Source organism: Leopardus geoffroyi, chromosome C2, assembly GCF_018350155.1.
Source record: "Leopardus geoffroyi isolate Oge1 chromosome C2, O.geoffroyi_Oge1_pat1.0, whole genome shotgun sequence".
Classification (NCBI taxonomy): domain Eukaryota; kingdom Metazoa; phylum Chordata; class Mammalia; order Carnivora; family Felidae; genus Leopardus; species Leopardus geoffroyi.
Genome location: NC_059333.1, coordinates 15,968,526 through 15,985,398, shown reverse-complemented (window position 1 = coordinate 15,985,398; position 16,873 = coordinate 15,968,526). Strand labels below are relative to the sequence as shown.

Sequence of the window (16,873 nt, the reverse complement as noted above, 5' to 3'; positions counted from 1 at the left end):
CCTTGTTTTGTAACTTGGAAGACGTAAAGTTGTGTTCTTACTCTACCATGTAACATTTTAAAATACGTTTGGCTAATGAAACTTCAAATGTATTTTTAAAAAGTGTTGACTTTATAAGCAGACATTAGATAACGGCAGTAGTACATACTTGGAAGAAGTCTCTTACCCACAATTCTGCTGACACCATACAGTGTACATAAGCTGGGGTGTAGGCCTGACTCTGCTCTTTTTCCGTGAACAGACCCAAAGTAGACACTCCTGCGACTCTTAAGTAATGCAGTACCAGGTCCCCTTAATGCCAGCATGCCAGAGAAAGTCTGCGAACTGTCCTTTTACCCAAGCGAGTGCCAGCATCTGGCAGTTGCGTGCAATCCTAAACCTTAAGGCTCAGCCTCCGCTCTCTAAACTTCCATTACTCTCAACACTTACTACCTAAGACCCAGTGAGTCTTACTGCTTCCAAAATTTCCTTTCAAATACCAAAAACATCATTTTTTAAAAAAATGTAACTTTTTATTCTTTAACGTTTATTCATTTTGAGAGTGTGCATGCAGGGGAGGGGGAGACGCTCCCAAGCAGGCCCTGTGCTGTCAGCCCCAAGCCCAACCCGGGGTTCCATCTCACAAACGGCAGACCAGGACTTGAGCAGAAATCCAGAGTCAGATGCTTAACCGAGTAAACCACCCAGGCGCCTTCAAAATGTTATTCAAAGACCAAAGATTATTACGTGACCAAGACATAGGAGTTAGCACATGTCCCATAAAATCAGTTGACCTTTCATGTTAAGCTTTTTCAAAACTCCTTACTGATCTTAAGAAAAAATAAGATCTACTTTACAAAAACCGAATTTCTATTAGCAGATACGTTTTCAGTGGTATTACAACTGTCTTTATACTACACTACTAGACTATTTTAACTAAGCCATTCAACAAATGGGTATTAAAAACATGTCCTCTCAAGTCTTAGAATTCCCAGAGATGTGAAAAAAACCCTGAAATCCAGTCTGGGGGTTGACAGACTTCCTGCAAAGGAACAGATATCAAATATTTTTGGCCCTGTAGGTCACTTGGTCTCTATCATGACTACTTCATTGCCATTTCCTTGCAGGAAACAGCCATAGACTATATGTAAACACAGAAGCACGGCTGTGTTCCAAACAGGCAGCAGGCCAGATACACACAGGAACAGGCCCCTAATTACTTAAGTGGCTTGCCTTCAGTCCCACAGCTAATTTCATTACCAAGGTTGAGACAAACAGGTCATTTACATCCAAGAACGGTGCTCATCAGACTATGAGGTTTTGATAGCAACATGTTTATTTATCATCCAGCTGAGGATATAAACACAAAACACTTCTTAATTTAAGGAGAATACGAAAACATCAGGCAATTCCTAGACTATTATTACAAACGTAGTCTTCACCTACAGTAAAAACTAAGGCAGTCAATCATTTTGGTCATCATCCCAGTCTTTCTTCCCACTTGGAGGTTTGGGCCCACCGGCTGGTTTTGCCATGATGATCTGAGAAAACAAAACCATAAGCACATACTTATAAACTCAACCTTTAAAATGAAGAGAAAATATTCTGAGGCTGATTCAAGATGAAGCAATCATCTCAACATAAGCGATCTGTTATAAACCGCATATGAGGTTCTATCAACATCAAGTCGTTAGCTTCTAGCAAAGCGTTTCCTGCTTTTATGGACATGAACGGCCACACGATCCACGCACATTAGTAAAGGGCATTTTGAGACACGCACTTCAAGAACTCGATGGCCCTGTGAGCCGAATGTGAAAAATATCCGCATGCATTACTAGTATAAATCCGTCAGCTCGGCACCTGATTTGCTACTTATATATGAAGTTCGTCTTGCCAACCATCTTTATCCCAATTTCCTTGTGGTTTAGGAGCTTTAGGTCCACCTGCCAGTTTTGCCATTATAATCTAAAGTGGTTGATACATAAACAAATATGTATAAAAATTCAATACTGAAATTTCCTAGTACCTGTAAAATGAAAACCATTCAAGTGGTAGGAAGTGTGTATTCAAAAAATGTTACCCAAGTAGGTAAGACTTCCCTGGTAACTTAAAAGAACACAGCAGGAAACCTCTAATTTATCTAGAATGCATTAACCGAGTACTTTGCAAATATAACCATCTAGCATTTTTAAAGGATTCGTCTGGAGAAAAAAGCGGGGTGGTGGCAACTCTGGGTTCAAATAAATTTGGGAGAAGCTAAATTAGCTTCCTCAAAGTGGAACTCTCAAACTCTAATCTACATTCTGAATCTCAAAACTGTAAACAGTATTCTTTGCTTCCCAAATTGACAGGACTGAGATCTTTCTGTACAACATCAAGGGGTTGGGGATGTGTCTCAAGAAACACTAAACTGTAAAACATCTTCACTACCACTTCCAACAGATTCAGCACCCCTTTTCAGAAGCTTCTGGAGGAAATCTAACCTTGAAATCCTTGGAGTGACATTTTACTAATTGAGATTAAGTTCAGACTGAATTAAAGGCACTAAGGACAATTTTAGAACCTAAGTGTAGCTTGATTAAAAAAGACAGCCAGAACAACAGTTCTCAAGCTGGTAGGTACCAATCATTGCAGAGCTTATTTGAAACATACTCCTGGGGTGCCTGGGTGGCTCAGTCAGTTAAGCATCTGACTTCGGCTCAGGTCATGATCTCATGGTCCGTGAGTTTGAGCCCCGTGTTGTGCTCTGTGCTGACAGCTCAGAGCCTGGAGCCTGCTTCAGATTCTGTGTCTCCCTCTTCCTCTCCCCCTCCCCTGCTCATGCTCTCAGAAACCAACATTAAAAAAAAAGATAATAAAAAACTAAAAAACTCCTGGCCTTCTTCCAGAGTTTCTAACTCAGTGGGACTGCTTAGGGGCCTGAGGATTTATATATAATTTTTAGCGTTCCTAGGTTATCTTGATGCTGTTGATTTGGGGACTATATCTTGACAACTAGTGAAATAAACACTCGAACAAAGATGAACCCAGCTCCACATTATCCAACACTTAAAACTTGATTTACATGTCCCTTTCCAGACTATATACTATGCAAAATTAGTTAGAACCATTAAAGAGTACAAGTTCACTATAGTTATTAACAAACTGGTTATTGATAGTCATGGGTTCTTCAGATCATGTATTTTAGCAAAGACCAGGAACACGTAACAACGAACATCCTCTACTATAAAACAGAGACTTCCCGGTTTAAAACCAAAACTGACAAGTGTCTTTGTGATCAAGGAACTTGTATTATTACAATTATTATGTCATTTGGGTAATGGACATTCAAAAAAGTTCCTCTAGAATCCCGGATTACCTCATGCTTCAATATACTCAGCTTCCCCTGTCCCTTTCTATTTTAAGTTTCCCCTATTAGCCACTTGCTAATTTTTAAAACAACCATTTCCTTAGGCTTCTATTATCATTTCAGTACTCCAAAACCGCATTCTTCCACTGAAAATTACCTATATTTACTGATATAAAAACACCTATTAGTAAATCCAGTACATGAACATCCAATTTATTTCCAATGGGTTGAAATTGAACATCCAGCTCCATTTTCTGGTCATCTCAAGCTAGGAAAAAATTTTTCTTCCTCTTACTGAGATGGAATGTTTGCTGTAATTACCACGAACTAGTCCTTGTTATGCCTAGAGTAAGTCTAATTTCCTTCTCGTTTAGTTTTTACCTACAACTTGCTTCTCCCAAAATTAATTTGGCATGATTTCCACCTAATGGATCTGCCCTAGGCCCCTTGCAATTGCAATTTTCCATTAAGTATTTACAAATAGTTTACTGCTTAATAATCAGTTCGAGAAATCTGCAAGAAAATGGATTTCACTGTTTTACTAGAAAACATCTTTTTGAAAAACTTTGAATTCAAGCTTATATCTGAACCTACCATTTTCCTCTGTGCCACAATCTCCCTCCCACTACCCTCTTGGAAAAAAAAGGTCAAAAATACTATGATTTTTAACACTTTTCTTTTAGTTCCTTCAAGATATAATTTGTCACACCCAGAAGAACTTTAAACACATAGATTCTACCTCCATGCACAAGTAGAGGTTTCGTTTTCCTTAAAGTTGGTGGCACACATGTGTTTCAGGGCTTTATGGGCCTTCCACGTTCCACATTATTACACAGTAAACTCCCTCTCCAGACTGTTTGTATAAAGAGATCCTTAGGCTAAAAAAAGTCTGAAAACTATAAACCTTAAGTTTGTATTAACGATTCCAGTTTAAAAATGGCAGAAGTTTCTTTCACTGGAAAGATCCTTTCAAATTAGTTGAAATATACTAAATACAATTTAAAACTGTAACAGAAAAAAATGGGCGGGGGGTGGGGGGCGGAACTTTAGAAACACACTTTTCAGCGTTTATTTATTTTTGGGACAGAGAGAGACAGAGCATGAATGGGGGAGGGGCAAAGAGAGAGGGAGACACAGAATCGGAAACAGGCTCCAGGCTCTGAGCCATCAGCCCAGAGACCGACGCGGGGCTCGAACTCACGGACCGCGAGATCGTGACCTGGCTGAAGTCGGACACTTAACCGACTGCGCCACCCAGGCGCCCCACACACTTTTGAGTAGAATAAGAACTGTGCTATATATCTGGTTCCATAAAAATACACTACTGACCCACATGAAAATTAGTACTTTTAAAGATCAAAACTTCACTTGTAACTCACCTGATCCACCCTAAGTACAGTGACAGCAGCATTCGTAGCCAGTTTGATAGCCCAGTATTTTCCCAAGTAAGTGTCTAGAATACCAGCTTCCAACATGTCCTTTACAGCGGGAACTTCAGCCTGTTGGTACAAAACAATTTTCACTCCTTCACTCTAAATTCTTATGTGAAAATTAACTCAGTAACAAAACCCCAGGGCTCTTTGCCTGGAAGTTGCCAGGCAAAAGTCCTCTCCTACACACAATATAAAGACTATTTTAAGGAAAACCATAGACAAACTCTGTCAGAGCTCTTCGTTATGAAAATCATTTGCTTAAAAAAATCAGAGCATTTTTGATTTTCTTTTAAACTTACTACTTCTATTTTTATATTACACATTCATGAAATAAAAGTTTAAATTCATAGTTTTTTTTTTTCCAAATACCTCAATATCTAATCCAACATTTTTATTTCCTTCTTGATGTACTGCATAAAGTTTAGAGATTACTTCATTGGCTTTCACTCCAGAATTTTCTGCCAGTGCCCGGGGAATAGCTTCAAATGCCTCTGCAAACTTCTTAATGGCATACTGTTCCAGTCCAGGACAGGTCTACAAGAAAAACGTGTTTAGTATTGTATTTTATTCAAGGAACATGAAGGAAGGCAATTTATACAGAGAAAGCTATACCTCTCCATATGACGTGATCTGTTTGGCTAATTCGATTTCCGTTGCTCCACCTCCGGGAACAAGACGTTTATCCTACAATACGTAGTTAAAAAAAAAATTTTTTTTTTTTTTTTTTACTAAGAAGCAATTTATAGTTTCCTAATCTCCTCAGACTCCAGTACTCCAACCAGACTAAAGGTACTGTTACTCAAATTCTAATTACAAACTTTGTAAAAATGGAATAATCTGGGCAAATTACCTTACTGTATGTAAGGTCTGGTATATGAAAGAGGAGAACCAAAGTGAGGAATGGGAGCAGCACACAATACCTCATCTGCATGTCCACAGATGTAGCACTAAGAACATGCTTAAGCAACTGAAGGTATATTTAACTCAAGAACAACCATAAACTACCTTTAACAGTTAAAATTAAGATCGCTGCTAATACTAACCCTTGTGAGAACTTTGAAAGTATTAACACCGTCATCTACTGCCCTTTCTATATCATCCATCAGATTGTCTGTAGAGCCTCGAAGCACAATGGTAGAAATGGCACCATCTTCCTTTTCTGTCAACACATTTAAAAATATTACTACAAGCAAATGAACAGCCCCCACTTAAATAAACATACTTTGCCATCTCCACATACCATGCTTAAAAACCACCACCTGTGTGTCTCCAACTTCTGAGAGATAAACACTGTCACAATGTCCCATTTCTTCAAGGACAGGAGGAGTCTGTAAGAAAGAGACTATTGTAAAACAAAGTAATTCCAATACATTCTACTATCTTTTAATGTTGTCCAAAATACATACCAATCTAGGAAGAGCTGTAGCACCAACTGTTTTACATAGTCTTCTGAGATCCCATTTGGAATTCAACCTTTAAAAAAACCCAAAGACCTTAATGAAAATTTTAACACCATTAGGTGCCACATTAAAATAGAGATAAAACAGGAAACCATACACTGGTCCCCAAAAGTCACATTCTTTTGATCCTGAATTTAAGCTCAGAACAGGTCTGGACAGCACAGTGTAATCCACACACAGGTGTATATGGCAGTGTTCTAAAATTGGGAAAATTCAAGTTTCAGTAGAATGTCACGAGTTCTAGTTCTAAAACACTAAGGAAGGCCTGATATACAGAAAACTTGCTATACTCTGGGCAAGCGCATGAGGTGTGAGGAAGAGGAGTGATTTATGCTGCAGATTTGGTTTGGAGGTGGGAACGGGTAGGCCAGGTGTCTGGTGTGCCCCACAAATGGGTTCAAAGGTTAAAAATGACATTCCTGATCCCACACTCTGACAGTGTGTACCAGGCTTGCGTCTGGTCTCTAATGTTTGTCTGGAATGCTTTTCCCTCTTCCTCTTCAAGTAACATGTTGATTGCTCCACCTCTCAGTGCAAATGTAAGCTTTCTCACAGGTGTTTCCTGTCTCTCTAGATCAAGTTAAGTCCTGCTTTTGGAGCCAAGATGTTATATTTGCCCTTTTGTAAGAGGCATGAATTCACCATGTATTGAATGTGTTTTGTGTTTCACCAGCAAAGGGCCATTTACTATACAGGTTAATGGAATACAGCAGTCTTACCTCACCAACATGATATTGTACTTGTTGGCGTAATGAAGAGCCATGTCTGCCACTTTGCCACCTGTTACGATGACATTTGCACCGGTATCAGCTATAGCTTTGACTTGTGCATCCATGAGATTCTCTTCTCCCCTACTAAAATTCATCAATTCTTCAGCAGTCTTTATCAGCACTGTTCCCTAGTAAGACAAACATGCTCTTAAGAACCATTTTAGTACCTTGGTGTCCGAAGTCATGGGGTAACATTTTACTGAAGAAATATTTGGGGAAAATGATGAGATTATACATGCATTATGAAATACAAAGTATGTATGAAACTCAGCTTATTCCTAGACTCCCCCACTCCCAAAACTGATGCATTTTCCTCTTTGACAGGCACTTTGATGGAGTAGTTGGGAGAAATACTTACACCTATTTTAGATATATTGGGCAGGTGTCTTGGCATTTGTCTTTTGACAAACGTCAACTAGCGTACCAAAACAACCACACTGTGGTTCTGAATTTTTTTTCTAGAATATGGACTCAATGACTCTTCCTGGCCTCCAACCTGTGGAACTTTTACAACTATGAACTCAGATTTTAAGAATTCTAGGGACCAAGACAGAAGTGACCTATAAACAAGAACTTCAAACTTCGTAACATGTATTTTTAAAAACAAACCTATCAATTTCAAATTGCATTGGCATATTTTGTTTCAGGATGCTATAGGACCTCAATATTAAAATACATTAAGGAAGAGCACACAAGTATTTGTATTCAGTGAGCATTTTACTTGCCGAGCATATAAGAACATGCTGTATAAGAAGAGCTGTATACTAGAACATAAACAACACTGCCACCATTTCACGTTTCAAATTTAGTATCTGAATTAGGTATTCAGAAAAGAAAGGGAATCTGACTTTAAAAAGCACATATAGGGGCGCCTGGGTGGCTCAGTCGGTTAAGCATCTGACTTCCACTCAGGTCATGATCTCGCGGTCTGTGAGTTTGAGCCCCGCGTCGGGCTCTGTGCTGACAGCTCAGAGCCTGGAGACTGCTTCTGATTCTGTGTCTGCCCCTCTCTCTGCCCCTCCTCCTTCACGCTGTCTCTCTCTCTCCTTCAAAAATAAATAAACGTCAAAAAAAAATTTTTTTAAAGCAGATATATAATCCTGGGGCATCCGGGTGCCTCAGATGGTTGAGTGTCTGACTCTGGATTTTGGCTCAGGTCATGATCTCAGTTTCAGGGGATCAAGCCCTGCGTTGGGCTCTGTGCTGATAGTGCAGAGCCTGCTTGGGATTGTCTCTCCCTCTGATTCTCCCTTGTTCTCTCTCAAAATAAGTAAATAAATACTCCTGTAACATATATATACACATACATATATACATACACATACATATGAGTGTATATATGTGTATGCGTATGTGTGTGTGATGCTACAATCTTCCATAATTATGTAGTATTCACTGAAGAGCACAATCTCCACCTAAAAACTTAAAAATCATAAAATGTTAATCCGAATGGGCAACCCCAAATTTTTACTTTTAAGGTTTTAAAGTCTACATACCTTAGTTTCAGTTATCATGCCATCAAAAGGACAAGAATACACTGCTATTTTTGCACTTTTGACAGATGTTACATCACCTTCAGTTTCCTTCTTAAAAACCATGCCATGCAATACTGAAGAGGAATAGATACCAGAACCCTAAGGAATTGAATACCAAAATCATCAGTGATCTCATGAAAATAACATCAGGGCTCAGTTGTTAATTCTTCATGTACCAAAAATAACGTTTTCCACATAACATAATATGCCAAGGGGTGACTCCTGGGAATAAGGAGTGGGGTGGTGCATGTAAAACACACCAGTCTACTTAAGGTAGAAACCACTCTGAGAATGAGCTATTAATGAAAGGGGGGCCTTCAGGGTACCGGGAACAACCAAGGACTGAGAATAACTCTTCTAAGTCATTCATTCACTCACTCACCAAATACCTGGTGCCAATGTACTAGGCACAGCTGTTAGCACTGGGGACAGGAGACGGAACAAAGCAGTACAAGTGTCAGAAAATGCACAGCATCTATGCATGTGAGCGTGCACACAGATACACACCCTTGTATTTACGTAAGCTAAATTCAACTGCAATCACAGGTTTTACTACAGGAAGCACTACATTTTTTAAATACGAAATACTCTTATTTCAATACTAACAACAGTAACATGTGAGTTCTATTATTGTAGATCAACAGAACATCTCATTCAAAACTGGTTCTGAAGGTTATGGTTTTAATTCAGCACACATGAAGAATTCAAAACACGTAATATTTGATGCATTATTCTCAACCTTCAAAGTTGTGATGGAAAAATGATGATTTCATAAGGAGATAATACATCAAACACCCTTTAAAATTTAATAGTATTACAACCAAAATGTTACAAATGTAACAAAGTCCTAAATGTTCAAAATCTGAGGTAAAATTTGGGTTTTGATAAACACATACATTTTTTATTTTTGCAAAATATAATGGACCTATTAGACAACACTTATGCATTTTCTAAACTTACCAGAATCTTACACACTCTGATGTTATCAACATTGAAATGGCCGGAATCAGGGAAAATAGACACTGTTTAAGAAAACGAGACACGTCAAAAGATGCATGGAGACAGCAAAGAAAGTATCTTAGTCTCATTAAAATATTTTTAGTTTGGATCTTTTCATTTACTGAGATTGACTCACCACATGCCTGAGCAATGAGCTTGGCCAGAAACACTTCATTGCCGTACTGTTTACTCATTATGGAGGTATGGAGCACAGAAGACACTTCATCAACATCTCGAAGATTTTTTGCAGAACAACACACTAAATCAGGAAGAATCTCATGGGCTTTTCTGCAGGCTATTTCATAACCTTCTATGACCTTAAATGTAAAAAGCGAAAGTGTTTCTTCAAAAGACACAATTTTGACATGACTCTAAAATATAGCTTATTTTGGTACCCCAACGAATATGGGTATTTGTTTTCCATATAAAATGACAAAGCACACTTTCAGAACAGCATTCATGGCAGGACGTGCTCATCACGAGTGTAGGCTTTTGTGATGGCCCGAAATTGAATGCTGTCACTTATTAGCTGTTAAGATCTTGAGTAAGATTTTTCTAAGTGTCACTTTCCTCATCTAAAATAAAAGAGAATTAATTTTTATTAATTTTTCATTACTCACACGATTCTTGTAAGGATGGAGTAAGATACTGCATAGACAGCACATGTACTACAATGCCTGGCACAGAGTAACCTGCTCAATGTTAACTATTACTACAACGATGACTCTATACAGGCACAAATTAAATAAAAGTACATTACGAAATGAACACTCGCCTCCGAAACCGAGAGCCCAATTCTCAGAAGCTCTTCAGCTAGTTCCAGAAGGGCTCCAGCAAACACCAGCACAAAGTTTGTGCCGTCTCCAACCTCTTGCTCTTGCATGTGAGAAGCCATTACGATCATTTTTGCAGCAGGATGCTGTACCTGGTAGAAGGGGTTTGAATTTTAAAGTGCAAAACATTTGATCCTGAAAGCAACGTGAAGTTTTTCATTTTCATTTCTTTAAAAAAAAAATTTTTTTTTATTTTTACATATTTATATATTTTTGCCAGAGAGAGACAGAGAATGAGTGAGTCAGAGCACGAGCAGGGCAGGGGCAGAGAGGGAGGCACAGAATCCAAAGCAGGTTCCAGGCTCTGAGCTGTCAGCACAGCCTGATGCAGGGCTCGAACTCCCCAACTGCGAGATCGTGACCTGAGCTGAAACCAAGAGTTGGATGCTTATACAATTTTGCCACCCAGGTGCCCCTCATTTCCATTTTTTCTTAAGCGAATACACTTCAATCTCCCTGTGGGCCAGGTAACTCCAAAATCACACTGCTACATACTATTCAGTGCGGTGGCCAGAAGGCAGTCCCAATCCCTCAGAGACTATCAGCACAAATGCATCACTACAAATGAGAACAACCTGAAACTGCATCTTCTTTTGATTGCCAGTCACCCAGTACATACATCTCTGCACATAAGGTGCAGAAAATTACATGTCCACTAAAGTTAAAAAAGTAATTCCAAAAACCAAACCTAGGCATTAAAAACCAAAATAACCAGCTCATTTAATCATGAGTCTCAATGCCTATGTACATTTCTATTGTAAGGAGTACCAATTGTGGCTTTTTAGAAGACAGAGGTTTCTTAAAAAAAAAAAAAAAAAGGTATCAAGATTTTAAGTAGTCTATCCTTTGGATTTAGGGTTTAAAAACCAAGCAAGGAGTAACAACCGATAGCGGTGAGAATACTACAAAGTTGACACTATCGTTTTTATTGAGGCAATATTTCCATCATGGCTGAATAACTCCTGAGACCACCATAGCGTCCAACATTAACACTCACAAAGACTAATTCCTCCTTGTGGAATTAAATTTGTTTTGTTCACTACGTTAACAATATTATTTAGTTATTTAAGCAGTTAGAGAAATGTTAACACACCTATAGTTTCATTTGAAAAGATTAAGCTACAATTCTCTAAGAGCTAAGTTCAGGACAATTTCGTGAAGTTGAAAACATCTTTCAACTACAGAGCAGCTAGACGAGGAATAGTTCTCTGATGTTCAGGTGCCAGACTTTACTTGTAATTCTGCCTGCAGAATCTATTCTACACACTCTGCAATATCAAAACTGCAGGTAAGCAAAGCAAAATGCCACCATTTTTGTGTTTCATTTTCACAAAGCCAAAGACCTGGTTTAATTTTTTTTTTTTTTAAACCACTGTTTTAAGTATCAGCTGTTTCTGCATTTTGAATAACTCACTTTGGTGTCATACTCTACAGAATGAGACAGGATACTCAATTTGATATGATTATTAGCAAATGTATTTTTATCACAAGCAAGCCTCCATAAATTAATAACTTGGGAGATTTTTAAATTTAAGCGGCTAAAAAGTTAAACCTACATAATAAATTTTCAAGTTGGGAAAAAAAATAGTCCCTTATTATCCTAAGAGGTTTCTTCTATGTTAAAATATGTTTAATTTTGGGGGCACCTGGCTGGCACAGTCGGTTAAGCGTCTCTCTGACTCTTGATCTCGGCTCAGGTCATGATCTCACAGTTTCTGAGTTTGAGCCCCACATTGGGCTCTGCGTTGATGGCATGGAGCCTGCTGGGGATTCTGTCTCTCCTTCTCTCTGCCCCTCAACCTGCTTGTGTGCTCGCCCTCTCTTTCTCCCTCCAAATAAATAAATAAACTTAAAAAATATATACATATACATATATACTCAATTTTTGACATCACCAAAACATTTCTTGGCTTCAAAGTAATGACCTACTTCTAGCTCTCTTAAAATAGTGGCTGCGTCATTTGTCACAAACAACTTCTCCAGGTGGTTGATAACCATTTTGTTCATTCCTAAAAAAACAAAAAACAAAACACAGAAAAAAAAAGTTAGGGGGGGGAAAAATTGCTCAAATCTATCTCCAAATACCCCCAAAATTTAGTCAAGAAATATAAACTTGTATCTATTTCTTAAGGTAACTTTGTAAAAACTCAACACATATTATCTACTCTGGCACCCTAATGGCACCCCCGTCATTATTCCTGTCCTTTCTAATCTCCTATAATGTTTACTTGGGAGGATGTCAATCTTCTCATAGTTTTGTTCAATAAATGTAAATTACATTAACATGTAGAAAAGACCAAAAAAATCTAGTTTTGGGGCGCCTGGGCGGCTCAGTCAGTTAACTGTCTGACTTGATTTCAGCTCAGATTATGACCTCAGTTTGTAGGTTCGAGCCCTGCATCAAGCTTTGTGCTGACAGTGTGGAGCCTGCTTGGGATTCTCTCTCTCCCTCTCTTGCTGCCCCTCCCCCCACAAAATAAATAAACATTAGAAAAAAAAGTATAGTTTTATTGCTTTCCATACATTTGTGTCAATTAAATTCAGTTGACGGTAGGAGGCAAGAGAGATTTCCTCCCTTACATCAGGTACCATATCTCAATGGTGAAAGCTCCGTAATTTTTCTATCCTCTCAATATGATAAAAATTAACATTTTGATTCCTATTTTTCTAAAGAGATATGAGTTGTTGATTAAAAACTGAAAACATTACACTGGTGGCAATAAACTATACAATTACTTTTGTATTATGGCTAAAACTCAGTTTATGTATCATATTCTCACAGAATAAGTTGGAAGAAGCTAGCACACAAAATTCTAGTATTGCATCTTTTAAAACATGAATTTAGAAATTACCATTTGGTCCATATGCTGTACGAGTTGTTTGGGCAAGCTCCTTGCAAGCCTGTATGTTCCTGTATACAGCCTCTTCTAATCCTGAAAAATGCTGTAAAATAAACCAAAAACAAAAACCCTTCTGATTAGACAAAACAGTGAAACACAATAATCTTCTTCATCTGTAAAATGGGGATAATAATAGTACATACCTCACAGGACTGTTGAAAAAAAAATCAAGCAAGGTTTATGTATGTAAAGCATGGTGCTTCAAATGATTCGTAAATTTGCTCACTGGTTGAATATAATGACATTTTCAGAGACCACATGTATCTACTTACACGTCAAAACATAAAGCATATATAAAAATGTATATATATATATATAAATTATAAAGCACGTACATATTTTTAAATGTTGTGAAAAGTGCAAGAAAGAATGCTACGATCGATCAGCAAAGAGAAGATATTTTAGGTAAAAATACCTCTTCAGAGTTTATCATTACTTTTTGAAAAGTTGAAATATGGTATATTTCTTTTATTGTTAGGAGCCTGAGCATCATAAAACCATCAGTTTTCGGATCACTGGGAAATCCCACTTAACACACCTGCTGCCCAAATGTTTAGTATCCTGATTGCTGAACGCTCTTGTGAATTGCAACACAATTCCAATGCGTACACATTGAAATATTGCTGAACTGCTCACAATACGAAAATTCTCTAATTTTACACTGGACTTCTTTTAGAATTGAGATTTACATGTAGCTTCAGATGGGTTTCATGAGCTTCCAGTTTGTTCATGTGAACATTTTTATACAGTTGCTACGCCCAATAAAGGAGCCACTGGTCACATGTGGTTAAATTGCAAGTAATTAAAATTAAAAATTCGGTTTCTCCACTGCAGTAGCCACAGTTCAAGTGTCCAGTAGCCACATGCGGCTCACAGATACTGTATCAGAATGAATATAGAATACTTCCATCATTGAAGAGCTTCTAAGAGACAGTTCTATCCTAGGCCATAAGACGTGGCTTTTATACTACTCATAAAAGGAACTGTCATCCAAATGAGGTGAATAATCATTACTTTAGGAGTAGTGTCTTCAGAGTCAAGGGTTGACGGACTCTTACGAAAGCATTTAGTCTGACCTGGCTTACACTCCAGTTTTTTCCCTTTACCCGTTCTCTGAGGAACAGCCATGTGATCATAAATCAGATCCCATTAATGGTCTGCCGTCACTCTTAGGGTAAAATGTAAATCCCTCCTGAGGGCTACAAGGTCCTATATGTTCTGGTCCTAACCTACGGCTCCTCTAAAGTCATCTCTCACCATTTTTGCTTTCCCTTGATGAGCTTCAACCTTGTTACCTCTCTTGCTGTTTTCTTTTTAAACAGGTCAAACTCATTTCATCCTTAAAGCATTTATACTTACTGGTTTTTCAGCCTGGAATACTGCCCTCTTCAACCTTGGCTGATTCTTTCTGTCACTTAGGACTAAGCTAAAAGTTCTTCCTTGAGCATCTTATTTACTGGTTCTATCTATTCCTGACTCTTCCCTTTTTTGGGGGAGGCAGACTTATTTACTTCATTCTCTACTATAGTACTTTCTATCTAATCTTTTTATTTATTTTTACTACAGTATTCTTTATTTCCTTTATCATTATTTGAAATTATCCTGATTTGATCGTTTATTTCAGCCTCAAAATAAAAATTATGAAAAAATTGCAATCTTTTTAAAGTAAGCAGTCCATGGGGCATCTGGTTGGCTCAGTAGGTTGAGTGTCTGACTTCGGATCAGGTCATGATCTCACAGCTCGTGAGTTCGAGCCCCGCATCGGGCTCTGCGTTCACAGTTCAGGGCTTGGTGGCTGCTTCGGACTTTGTGTCTCCCTCTCTGTCCCTCCCCTGCTTGCACTGTGTGTGTCTCTCTCAAAAATAAGTAAAGGTTAAAAAAAATTAAAGTGAGCAGTCCATGTCATCACCTGCAAAGCTGTTTTACCAATATTTACATTAAACCCTGATTGATATGTGATATGCTGTTATCCCAAAAGTGTATTCTGCAAACAATGACCTAGTTCCCTAAAACTGTTACTGTAAACTGAACGACAATAAATTAGATCTCTTTAACGAGGCATAGGGAATTTGGGGGACAAATAAAGGAACACTTGATTTGAACACAAGAGACAAATTTATCAGTAGTATATACTAAGATGTTTGACACAAATTACGCTCTTGAAATGACATTCATAATCTGGGCATAAAACGAAGTCGTTTTAATTATTCCAGGGTGTCTCTTACACTTACAAAGTCAGATAGTTACAAGTCAAAGGTACCATCTTTTGGTCAATTTAAAGATGAGGCAAGGAAGATCTGGGGGTTGGTTTTACATCAAGCCAGCTAACCTAGTTGGGAAAGAATCCATTTGGATTGAGTAACGTTTGTCCTACCACAACGCACTGCTGCGAACGAAACGGGGAGCCCCCTAATTCTCATCCGAAGGAAAACTGTCGAGAACTGGCCCCTGTCCCTCTTCTCTCCAGATTACCCCCTCCTTGAACAATGTCAACTGGCTTCGCGGTTCCCAAGCCTACATTATTCGACTTCACCCTCAAAACACCCTTTAAGGGTCGAGTGGCAAGTCAGCCCGGTTTTAGGGGTGGAGGGAAAATGCACGAACGGCTTTCCTTTTGCCCAGTGAGGAAACACAGAATACGAATCCTGCGGCCTTGCCTCTCTCTTGCTCCTTCTGCCCGTCAACCCTTCCCTGCATTGGGGAAGAAAGAAAATGCCCGCTCGCCTTAGCGGCCAAATCCCCTCCTTCGCCCCCCTTCACCGAACACCTCCCTTTCTGGAATCTTCTCTGCCTCCGACCGCTGTACCCAGGGAGCACACCCGGCCCGTTACCAGGCCCTTCTTCCCTCTAGCCGCCGCAGCCCTACGTCGACTCTCCTCCCTCTCCCTTCTTCCGTTCCTTACCTTCGCTCCCTCCTTAAGCATCTGGGCAAAGCCCGGGGCCTTGGGGACGTGAAGCGCCATGGCCTCTAGAAATCGCCGTTCACGCGCTCGCTCAGAAGATCCCGGAGGAAGCGAGGGGCACGCAAAGCCTCCTGGGAACGCAGCGTGCGGCAACCTTACGCTCCTCCTTTCTTTCCCGCTGAGCCTGCCCCTTCCTTAGCCTCCTGGTCAGAAGCCTCGCGAGAAAAAGCAGTTCCCGCAGCCAGAACTGAGTTGACGATCCTCGATCATGTCGATCGGTTAGGGCACTCGGAGGGCGGGCCTTTGGTCTTCTGGCTGGCGCACGCGCAAGCGGTCGGGCCGTTATGACTCGTTCCGATTTAACCCCTTTGCCAAGACTCCAAGGTCGGGACATTTGATATTTGCCATCTGTGACCTGAAACCCACTCCTCTTAAGATTTAACTTGCACGGGGGCGCCTGGGTGGCGCAGTCGGTTAAGCGTCCGACTTCAGCCAGGTCACGATCTCGCGGTCCGTGAGTTCGAGCCCCGCGTCAGGCTCTGGGCTGATGGCTCGGAGCCTGGAGCCTGTTTCCGATTCTGTGTCTCCCTCTCTCTCTGCCCCTCCCCCGTTCATGCTCTGTCTCTCTCTGTCCCAAAAATAAATAAACGTTGAAAAAAAAAATTAAAAAAAAAAAAAAAAAAGATTTAACTTGCACGAAATCTTCCAGACC

The 16,873-nt window shown here is 39.5% G+C and overlaps 1 protein-coding gene across 2 annotated transcripts; it reads right to left on the bottom strand.

The window, feature by feature from the left end:
• Positions 1 to 1,297: 1,297 nt before the first annotated feature.
• CCT8 (chaperonin containing TCP1 subunit 8) lies at positions 1,298 to 16,348 on the bottom strand. 2 transcript variants are annotated; one of them, XM_045501557.1, is made up of 16 exons: positions 16,162 to 16,310; positions 13,211 to 13,301; positions 12,288 to 12,367; positions 10,301 to 10,450; positions 9,662 to 9,842; positions 9,487 to 9,548; positions 8,488 to 8,625; positions 6,941 to 7,119; positions 6,168 to 6,234; positions 6,002 to 6,089; positions 5,805 to 5,920; positions 5,374 to 5,445; positions 5,131 to 5,295; positions 4,708 to 4,827; positions 1,840 to 1,944; positions 1,298 to 1,520 (listed from the first exon to the last, which is right to left on the bottom strand). In XM_045501557.1, the coding sequence occupies exons 1-15, from the start codon at positions 16,219 to 16,221 to the stop codon at positions 1,852 to 1,854; spliced, it is 1,662 nt and encodes a 553-aa protein (XP_045357513.1). In that variant the 5' UTR covers positions 16,222 to 16,310; the 3' UTR covers positions 1,298 to 1,520; positions 1,840 to 1,851. The 2 variants fall into 2 exon arrangements, with proteins under 2 accessions (XP_045357513.1, XP_045357514.1); XM_045501558.1 differs by lacking the exon at positions 1,840 to 1,944 and having other exon boundaries at positions 16,162 to 16,348.
• Positions 16,349 to 16,873: the final 525 nt, after the last annotated feature.